The sequence below is a fragment of the Halyomorpha halys genome, unplaced genomic scaffold (assembly GCF_000696795.3).
Source record: "Halyomorpha halys isolate HHAL.00 unplaced genomic scaffold, Hhal_1.1 Scaffold2059.1, whole genome shotgun sequence".
Taxonomy (NCBI): domain Eukaryota; kingdom Metazoa; phylum Arthropoda; class Insecta; order Hemiptera; family Pentatomidae; genus Halyomorpha; species Halyomorpha halys.
In genome coordinates this window covers 64,769-76,500 of record NW_027115546.1, presented here as the reverse complement: position 1 = coordinate 76,500, position 11,732 = coordinate 64,769, and the positions used below count along the sequence as shown (strand labels likewise).

Here is an 11,732-nt window from a genome sequence, read left to right as displayed (position 1 = left end):
AGGTGCAGCGACTGGAGCTGCGAGTGGTGCAGCAACCGCTGGAGCAGCGTAGGCGTACCTTGCAGCGAAGACTGGAGCAGCGACTGGGGCTGCGTAGTAAGGAGCGGCGATGGCATTGAAGTTCCTCTGGACGACCTGGGCGCTGCGGCTAGTGACGATGGGAGCGGTGTAAGCGACTGGGGCGGCGACTGGAGCGGCGACCAATGGCGCAGGAAGGAAGCCACTAGGCTTGGCAGAGGAGGAGGCGATGCAAGCGGCGACAGCCAAGATCTAAAGCAGTTTTGGATGTATTGTATTATAAAATAAAAGTATTATATTTGTAATATTATATATTTTACTTTATTATTTTTCATTTTTCGTCATATCTTTATGACTACTTCTCCTCCTGATATCCTCTATACGCGATGTATTTGAAATAGAAATATACGTAAATTATAGAAAACTTGATATCCCACCATGATTAGAATTGGGTGGTACCCTGAATAGTTGACTTAGCCACACTTTGACCATCTAATTGACTTATCCATAATTGACACAACTTGAAAATTTTCGGCCAACGAATGGCTTTTGATGGCTGTTATAATAACTGCTTCTGAATTAAGAGGATGAATTCTTACTAGAAACTGAACTCTATAACAATTTTATACTTCACGTTTGTTTATATTCTGCAACGATTATCCGAAAATCTTTAACAAATATAAATATTTATTGCAGTGTTAATCGAATTATGCCTTCAGGACGCGTCGGAAAAAATACACTGATAAAAGGGTTTTATAATTACATTCTTTTTGAGAATACTTGATGAAAAATACCTCTTTTTTATTGAATATCCCAGAGGTAAGTGCTTTGGAGAAGTATTGAAAGAGAGTCAGTCATTAGCTGTAACTAAAGGCCCATTTTAATGTGACAGATATCTGTCCTGCAAGTTACTACAAAAGAATATGAAAGTATGACAGTGATTTCGTATACGCTGATATTAAATCTAACCTCGTTTACAATTATCAGATAGGGCGTTCAAAAACAAAAAATAACGAGTTCTCTAAAAAAAAAAAAGGACGTGTCTCACAATTTTTCTAATAAAAAACATTAACTTGGGTTCCAATGCCCCTAGTAGTTCTTTATTATTCCTCTTAAATTAGACGTTAAATAAAATAAAATGTGTTCCTCTACTAGTCATGAAGAGTCAAGGGTGCAGTACTTTGTAAGGAAGTACAGTCTGGACAAACGGTTGTCCAAGAAAGTGATTTAGTCAGAATCACACTCGACCGCCAGGTTATTACCCAATTAAGGGTACCCAATTTATAAGGCTGGGTGGACCCTAGTAGGGCTACAGGACCCACAGGGTTGACTCAAGGCTACAGTGTAACAGAAAACAAATTTCTGCTTATCCGGATTGGAACCCGGATCCTTGGAGTTAGTAGTATAGTATCTTACCATAGTGCCACTACGCCACCTTAAACGTGGTTAAACTTAGAAATGGTTATTGGCAATTTTTTATTTCAGTTATATTTTGAAGTGGTGAGTCGATATAGAGTTTACTTCAATACAAACATGGTTAAAAAATCATTTCCTGTATTAATATAATAAATTAAAAACAATAAGGTCGATTTTAGCAAATTTTTGGCGTTTTAAGCACAATTTTACATATTTTGGGATTTTACTGTATGATATGGCACAATTTTGGACTTTTATTACACCTTTTTTGACATTTTACTTCACATATTTTAATATATTTTTCTGCCTGAAAATTCGGTCTTTAGTTACTTTGATCCACTGAAACTATTCACTGCCCAATTTATAGCAACCTGTGCTAGAAAAAGTGCTTCTCGAGGCTAGAAAAAAAGGTTTCATGAACTAAAAGATAATTTATTTTGATTCACTTACTATTAATAGTATTATCCCTCTTTTTTTAAAAAAAAAATTATTTATAAAACAATTAAAAAAGTGGCTAAAATTGGTAAATGACGTGAACCTAACACTGCCACCCTCTATGGTATCCCTACCCTACTTATCTGCAGACACTTATAACGAGATTATGGGTCGATCTCACAAGAGGAGATCATAACGTAATAATATTTAATAATAAGAAGAAGAATAATATAAAGGAATCTTTCCCGGTCAATCCGACTTGCTAAACTCAGATTGGTGACGGTCTTATATCACCTTTGAAACATTTATCTAAAACGGAAAGAGGTTTAGTCGAGCGAAATTAAAAAAGTGGCTAAAATTGCAAAATGACGTTCTTACAGTTGAAATTCGTTAATGAGCTACAATAATTTTCACACTAGATAATAACAAACTGGAAAAAACAAGTCCATAAGGTATTCATGAGGCTTAAGGCGCAATAGTTCACTATCAAGGTTTCTTCTGATCTGAACCAACTACTGTGCAAGGAAATGATTTGGTCAGAATCGCTCTCGATCGCCAAATTTTTACCCAATAAAGTGTACAAGTTTATGAGGCTAGGTTAAGGACTCCGGAGGGATCCTAAGCTCATAGCCTCACGGCCTGGAACAGAAAATAATTATCTTCCACACCCGGATTCGAACCTGGATCCTTGAAGTTAGTAGATCAGTACCTTACCAATCAGTTACCCCCTCATTAATACAAAATATAAAACGACATAAAATTTGATATTGTATTATTTGGATAAAGAAATTCTGCGTTATGAAATATCTAAAGGTGTATTGTCGAATATGAATTTAAAGTAACTAGAATCATTCTAAGTAACTTAAAGAAAATTAAAAAAAATGAGTCAATAACTGGTGAGATGTAAACATTAAGATGAATACAAATTTAACATTTAGGGAAACTAAACATTCCTGAAAGAGATTTAACATTCGGTTTTCAAGAAGCGGATTACGTTCTTCTGCTTTAGAACTTACCAGTGCGTAGAATTTCATGTTGATGATGTTGTTGTCGACAGAGCTAACTGACTGAAGAGCCTTCCCTGGGCAGGGCCAATATATACCAGAGGCCAAGCGTGAGGAAGGTACTAACTAATGCAGCTTGAGCAACTCCTTAGTCCGGGTGGTGGCCACTTCTCATTCGATGTTGTTCAATATTCTATTTAAGTATACAATAATATTATATATTTTATTATTTTTTATGACTAATTATTTTATTTTATACCAGATCGGCCTGGAATGGGCCTTACATGGTTGATATAACCGTTATATTATATATATTTTTTTAACAGTTGATTATGGGGGGGAGTATAGTCTCGTCCAAAAGACACCCCTAATTATATACAATGTTGTTATTAAAAGAACCGAAACAACCTCCATATTAAGTACATTGGTAATGATATTTTCAGGGAAACCAATATTATTTTTTATTAGTTAGGCTACACCACCAGAGGGAGTCGAACAATCTCTGTCATTGCGTAAAATTTTGTAACCTGGGATCTTCAATTTGGTGTTTTGGGATAAATGTGTCTCAGTCATACAGGCTACATCGATGAAATTTGATTCAAGGAAAATTTTAAATTCATTTCTTTGAGAAGATATGCCAGGAGCATTCCAGTTTAAAAATTTTAATTTTCTTGATTTCCATACACATAGACGAAAAATGAATATTTGAGCATTCGTTGAATAATATATGATTTGTATTAAAGCGCAGTTAGTGAGGAGAGAATTAATAACTGTAGATAAGCTGTTATTTATATTATGGTCCATTTGTAAAGAAAGATGCTACTAACGTGGATAGATGAGTCATAATTTGTCGTAAATACGGCTTGATAGCTTCGATTATAATTTTAGCTATTGAAGACAATCGATTTTTACCATTTATTTCGTTGTCTTGATTAACTGTGGACTGAGTTTTTGGTTCCGGTGGTTTTAATAACATCAGCGATATGAGTTTCTTGAAGTGATTTTCGTGGCTGGCCTGCTTGAGTTAGTCTCAGCTTTACGAATATTTGGTTCTGAAGGTGAGTTTATTTTATTTTTAAGGATTTGATAATATTTACATCCCTTGTAATTAGCCGTATGAGCTAGTTCGCAATTCACACAAAATGGCTTACCCATGAATTTTAACGGAAACTTTGAAAAATGGTGTTTACCTTTGCACTCCACACATCTCGGTTCCTAATGACAATAGTTCTTTCTATGACCGTATCTTTGACAGTTAGTACACATAGGAATGTCAATGTTTTTGTGTTTGGGTTCTACTATAATTAGGGCAGAAAATAAATGTTTAAGATTAAAAATATCTTTGGCCTTTTCATTGTTTTTAAGAGATACTGAACAGAGTGGAGTTGGTTTTTTATCCTTGCCTGGATATATAGGCAACTTCGAACTGTTTTGATTCTAACTGGACCTTTAATTCGTCTTCGGTAATACTATAAGGAACCTTCCTAATCACTAAGTTCAAATATTTATTTTTATTCATTGAGAATGTGTGGTATTCTATTTTTTCTTCATCATAATACTTAGTTAAAGTCCTGTAATCTTCGATATTCGTTAACATAATTTTCGTATTGTTTCCAATTAGTTGGGTGGTAAATGGTTCGATGCACAATGAATTCAAGTCGTTTAAAAGTAGCCTGTAATTGTTAGCATTATGTAGGTATATCGGAGGTATTTTTATTGTAGGTCTGTCAGGTTAGTGTTGTTATTGCTGGTACTTGGTGTTGTTCTAGTATGATTATCTGAGGAAAGGTCGATTTCTGATAGCATGTTAAATGAGCAGCCCTAGACGAGTAATTTTTTTTTAGAGGAGTAATTTCTTGGTAATACTTACCCATTTTTTTAACGGATGACTGCGACTGAGTTGAATCTGTGCGTTCAAAATTTCTTTTTTTCGAATGTGATTTTTCCGATTGGAAGTCTATATCAAGATTATTAGCGGTAGTTAGGTTTTTTTTTGGGATAAATCGAGCGAAATGTTGTTCATCGCCTGAGTGCATGTTATTAATAAAAATAACAAAAAATCATGATAGCAAAAAAATAAAATAAAATAAAATAACGAACAAAAATGTCTAAAAAGCTGCACACTGCACATGAAGTCAGAGGGGATACTGATTTTATGACTAAAACTATTATTTATATATTTATTGATCCTTTTTCTTATTAATGGTATATTTTTAGAATTATTATTCTTATCCTAATGTATTTAATTATTTTATTTTGTTGTATGCATGTATTACAGTGCTTTTCTGAATTTTAATAGATTATAATTGTGGACGACCGTGTTGGGTTTTTATGTATGTATATTTTTTACTTGATTTAAAATGATTGCATATTTTTTATACTTTTAACTATAACTATTTTTATGTTTCATGGAAAAAAATAGAAAGTTTTACAATTAAATAATGGAAAATGAAACAGACCTATAAAGAATGATAAAAAGCAAAAAAAATAATAATAAATAATAATTAAAAAAAAATCATCTAATTTTACCACATAATTCAAATATTTTTAGATAATGTGACTATTTATATTGATAAGTTTCAAAACAAATTGTTCATTACTTGTGTAAAGTATACTGTGTATGATGCACAAATGAAGATGCCTTTTTCATGATGGAAGTACTGTATATGTAATAAATATAAAAGAAATGAGATAGAAAGATTTAAATCATAATAAATAAGGGTTGAAATTAAAAATATAGAAGGAGAAAACAAGAAGATTATTTCATTTTTATATTTGTTATCTTGTCTCTTATTATACGAATTGCTGTTTCTATAGAATGGAATAAAAGGTAATCTTATTTTAATAACTTCTCTCCAAAAAAGTATGAAAAAAATTTAATAATGTTAATGGAAAACTAAGAATAAACAAAACGAATATTCTGAGAACAGTATTTTTAATTTAGTTGTTCAAGAAATTAATTTAGAACTCTAAATGAGAATTAATATTAATATAGATAGATTGGTCATATAATTTGTACCTAAATGAATGATTCTGATACATATCATAGAATCATTTTCATAATAAGAAAATAAAACATTTAAGAAGACATTTTTTTTTTAATGTCTTTCACAAACTTTCTACCCAAATCCACTTGTTCCTAACCTGGCTTCTCCTTCATCACCTAATAATCTTCCTAGACGTCTGAAAAGAAGATTGCCTCGAAAGAAATGTTATTGGAGTTCTATCAACGGGTAGATTCTCCACATGTTTGTATCATGTCACCTAAGGTAAATTTACTTGTTGTATATATTTTATATATTCTAAATAACAATAAATAAATTATTTAAAAAAATTAATTAAAAAAAATAATTCAATTGTGTTAGAAGATATACAATTTAATTTTAAACATTTTATCGCTTGATATAGTTTCATCAATATTATTGTCTTTTAAACAATCCTAACAAGGTGGGTCAAAATAGCAGCATATAAGTTTTCAGTTTTATGACATTTCACCGAATAAAATAGAATAAAAAATAAATTTTATTCTGGGACGATGTCACTTCAGAATAACATAAATGTACTATTAAAGAAAGCATTTGTGCCCAGAAATTAAATAATTAAAATAATTTAGTTTATACAATACAAACAAATATAAAATTAAGAACACAATAAAACTCATTCTCATTCTAAATTAAAAATATAGGAATAAAAAATAAAATAAAATAATTACGTAACTTAAAGTAATTCCTATGCATATACTAAACACTAACTAAATAAATAAACTCATATGTCCTTATGTGAATAAATACACACAAAACAAGTATGTAGGCACTTATGCACATGCCACAAAAAACTTGAGAAATATATAAAAATATTATTCATTAGAACAGTAAATATGTTTTGAGATCCTTAATATTCACATTAAAATGAGTCAGAACAGAAAACGGCATAGTAGATTTTCATTATAGATATACCAAATAATTGAAAATAAAAACTACAACTTCTTTTCCCTTTACATTTACGATTAAATGGACGGTTTTACATTTAATTACATTTTCAAGACTTCAACCTAAAGTTGCCATCAAGGGCGTGGCTTGATCCCCACTACTTAGTGTCATATTTTTGTTAGAAGGAGAGAAGGAGGGTAATGGCACTCCACTAATTGTTGCTTAGAAACTTTTAAGACTTCTTAAGTTGTTCTTCGAGGACGTGATGTCAAATATAGGGAAATACTCTGATGAGAAAACGAAGTGATATTTAAATAAAATTAGTAAACAAAAATATTTATTACTGATGGACATGTGTGTCTATTACTAGTTATACCACCTCAAATTTAACCATTTACGGCCATTTATATAAATTAAGTAATAAATTTGATAATAATAAGAATAGACTATCAATACTTTAGAAAAATATACATAAGTTATGAAATAAGTACCCAGCCAATAGCAATACATTTAGGAAATAAACAAATGGAAAAAGGCTGCTACTAAGGAAATTGTTATAACCACCTTAAATTGAGATGTTTTTGTTGGAAAGAATTGGAAAGAACAAAACCAAAAAAACCAAACAAAAAAACAAGCTGACTCGGAATATAAACATTTATTTGGCTAAGCTGTCAATTGAAAACAAAGTAAAATAAAGCAATGAATATAAGTAAAAATAAAAGGCCTTTTGGACAAAAATAAAATTAGCAAAATAAATTATGAATTGAAAGAAAAAAATTTACAAAATTAATGAATGTAAAATAAATAACACTGAACAATTGAGATGAAGAGAGATGAAATGGTCATGAAGAGAATATTATCCGCTCTGAAAGGTCTGAGACCGTGTTTTCAAGTCCAATTCTTCAAATGTTGGTGGGCCCACTTGTATACGGCGCTCTAATAACAATTTACGCAGACAGTGCCTCATGACGATACCTGATCAACTACACACAGGCAACTCGTTAGCAGCAACTCATATTCAAGTAAAAGTCAACGCAGAAAAGGTCGGGTTCCGAACTGTAATTTTGCCTAAAATAAATCCTTAAAATGTTCAAAAAATAACACCAACTGAACGCAGACAGGAAGGGCTGTTTAGAAACTGTGATGGCCACTAGTATCAACTGATTTAAAAATGTAAGAAAAGAACTTCAGATCCCCTCAGTGAAATCAGTGATTGAACACCGACAGCTCCGATGGTATGGACATAGCACAAGAGCCCAAGAGGGGGAAAAAGCAGTTATCTCACCCCAATTTTGGATTACTTCAATGAAAGCTATGTATATTTAATAGTCAAAATTGATGAGTCTGCCAAGTGTAGGTAGAGGGAATATAAAATGGTGGCTGTTTCAAAGCGATAAAAAAAACTAATTTTTCATTCGGAGCTCTATACCTTAAAAAGTAGGAACAACACAAGAAACACTAGGAGAATGCCATTTAAAGCAGAGTAAATTTTCTAAAATATGAGCCCTAATAGAGTTATTTACGTTAAATAGTTTTCGAGATATAGCTTTTTAAAAAGCAACATTTCATAAAAATGTTGTATGGGACGTACTCAAAGATCAGTAGTTAGTGAATTTATTTTGAAAAATTTATACCTTAAAAACCATTTGACCTACAGATGTCTATTAGCATTCAAATTAAAGCTAGTTTAATGAGATATAGAGTGGTTTATGATGTTTATCTTCGTAGGAGTAATAGTTTACATAAAATTTGCTAAAATAAATTTATTTATAGTTGTTCGGACAAATTTATATTCATATGTGAATATCATAAAAACTACTACCCCTACAAAGATAAGTATCATAAACTTCTTTATAGTAAGTTAAATATCTTTTATTTTGAGTGTTGGCAGACATATGTGCGTCTTATGGATCTAGAGATATATTTTTTCAAAAATCCAACATTTTTTACAAACAAATAGAAATTAACATTTTGTGAGTTTATTTTGTCAAATATAATCAAAACTACTACTCCAACAAACATAAAAAATATTAACTATTTTGTAGTAAATTTAAGTAGCTTTAATTTAAGCGCTGACAGACATCTGTACGTCCAATGGTTTCTGGAATGAAGTTTTTCCTAAATCAAGCTTATTGTCGGAACAACTATAAATCAATTTATTTTAGCAAATATCATGAAAACTACTATTCCTACGAAGGCAAAGGTCAGAAACTTCTTTATAGTCCATTAAACTAGGTTTAATTTGAGTGCTAATAGACATCTGTACGTCACATAGTTCCTGAGGTATGGATTTCCCAAAATAAATTAACTAAATACTAATCTTTCTAAAGATTTTTAAGAAATTTTACTTTTTAAAAAGATATATCTCGAGAACTATTGGACGTAAATAGCTCTTTTTGGGCTAATATTTAAGAAAATTTACTCTTCTTTAAATAATGTTCTCTTAGATTTTCTACTGTTGTTGGTAGTTTTTAAGATATAGAGCTCCGAATGAAAAATTAATGTTTTTTTAAGGTTTTGAAACATCCACCATTTTTTATTCTGCCTACCTAAACTTGGCAGACTCATCATTTTTAACTAGTAATTATACCTATATTTCATTAAATTAATAAAAAATTGGGGTGAAATAACTGCCTTTTTTTCTTCCCGGCTCTTGTACTAACACGTCTGTAGAATGGGGGAAGAAAGAGTGCCAAGTAAATGTATGAAGGCGAGGCCGACTGGTAGAAGACCACGAGGCAGGCATATAAGGAGCTATATGGAGCGTATCCTACGATTAGGCCTGGAAAGAGGAAAAACACTGGCTCAGATGAAGATGCTTGCGATGTACCGAGATGTGTGGACCAAGTGGTTAGAGGCTCCTCCACGCTGAAAGGCACTTAAGGAGGATGAGAAAGAAGAAGACTTAAAAATGAAGATGGTCGGTCTGTTGCTGGGCGACGCCTTAGCAACTGTACCTTTTACACATAGTTATAACACAAATATAAATAAATGTGTTTCTTTTTCAAATAAGCAAATTCTAAAAGATTACGATTGTAAACGATAAAAATAAAAATAAATGCAATTAAATTAAGCACTATGACTAATTACAAAGTATTTTAATTATTATACATTGCGTTAACAGAATTATCTTCTCCTAATATAGTTGATATATTTACAATGTTTAGAGTGTTGATACATGAAACTATACTATTCTGTAGATTGGAAATAAATAGTAGAAATAGAGTGTTGTGGTGAGGACAACATTGGAACTGAACAACTAGACCAAAATATTCTGTTTCAATCAGAATTGTTTTTTATTTTTGGGGATATAATTTAATGGTGTATATAACCAGTCATTTACATTAAATAAATCAATAGTACGCACGTTATTACAATTCATTCTTATTAATTTTTTGTAATAAGAAATATTCACTACTAGAGCTTATAGGAAATAAGATAGAATAGTCAAATTTTCAAAGATTTTAATGAAGGGATTTGGAAATTATCAAGGAAATGGAACCAGGGTACTTATTGTGTTACTGTTTTTTTCGAATCTCTTAGAAATTAGATACAAAGAGCAAAGGGCTAGAAATTGCTTTCCTAACCATAGTGCTCCAGTAATTCCATTATTTCCGCTTGAAGCTTTTCTAGAAAGAATCTAATTGAAATTTGATCTCAGCTATGGGATAGCAACTCTAAGAGACGAACAACCATCATTTCAAATTGTATTTCTTTTATTTTTACCGAAATTCAATTTAGCTCCGAGATTCCCACCATTGTTGGAGATTCGCTTTGTTATACTGTAGTAGCTCTAAAACAGATTAAAGTCATTGCAACTTCTGTCGTAGCTAATTAAAGATTTTTCTTTCGGATATAATATACATCTTATACATCTCAAGAGAATCCATAAGAGAGTGGGATGGCTGAGTAAGTCGTTGGGCCTGGATTTGAACACTGCTATGGAAAATAATTATATATTCTAATATAATGAGATTTTAGCGCACTTGCTCAGCCTTCAGTGACTCACTATCAGAGATGCGGCGAGAGGGATGCGCTGTGATCTTTTGAGCTCTGCTCTACCCCTCACACGTGGGGGATAGAGTGGGCTTGGGGATCCTCAGGTCGATTGTGTAAATATTGTATATTAGATTGCAAATGTGAAGAGAGACTATATTATTTTATCATTATGTTCTTTTATTTATTTGTTTTTGATTATGCTCATTTTGTTTATTCTTCTGTTTGTATATATTTTAAGAGATATTTTTTTTTCATTCATTTATTTATTATATTTTATTTTAGTATGTATGAGATAATTCATCACTATTACCTATTGCCCACAACTGTGTGGCAGATTGTAATATCAATCAATAAATAAAAAGTATTTAATAAAAAAAAAAATACAAAAGAAAGAATATAATGAGATGTAGTGAAATAACTCTTCCATGTAAACATGATTTTAATTTTAAAAATCCTAACATTTTGTACATCGTCAATCACAAAAAATAGGAAAATGACTGAAGCAATACGTATTACTAAAAACATTACATGTGTGCCATCTGACTCCACTAAAATTGAGAAGTTTCAAGATCCAGAATTTATAGTTCAATTAACATTTTTGACATGTGATGTGCATGATGGCATGTTTTAATGAACAGGAAGGAACTTGATCATGAATTTTTTCGAATTGTTGCCTGAAGAAACAATCCCATACTTACAAAATTCAGGACTAAAAATATCATTGATGTAAGGTAGCAAGTACCTATGTGAAAGTGTGTTTGTTCGATGAAGGTTATGGAAAACCAAAATATAAATAATATTTTTGATGTTTCTTGGCTAAAACAGAACTAGAGGTAGGCAGGATTTCGCCAAGAAGGAGCAGGTACACACAAATTACACGTATATTTGTGTTTACCTGCTCCTTCCATATTTATATTCCATTCTGAATCGT

General features: G+C 31.4%; 1 protein-coding gene across 1 annotated transcript in view; it reads right to left on the bottom strand.

Moving 5' to 3' along the window:
* LOC106691069 (glutaconyl-CoA decarboxylase subunit gamma) overlaps positions 1–2,955 on the bottom strand; it is a gene marked incomplete in the record, with an annotated part of 3,673 nt that extends 718 nt beyond the window's left edge. The window contains 2 exon segments of the mRNA XM_067052568.1: positions 1–270; positions 2,886–2,955. Of these exon segments, the coding sequence (XP_066908669.1) occupies positions 1–270; positions 2,886–2,903 (288 nt within the window).
* Positions 2,956–11,732: the final 8,777 nt, after the last annotated feature.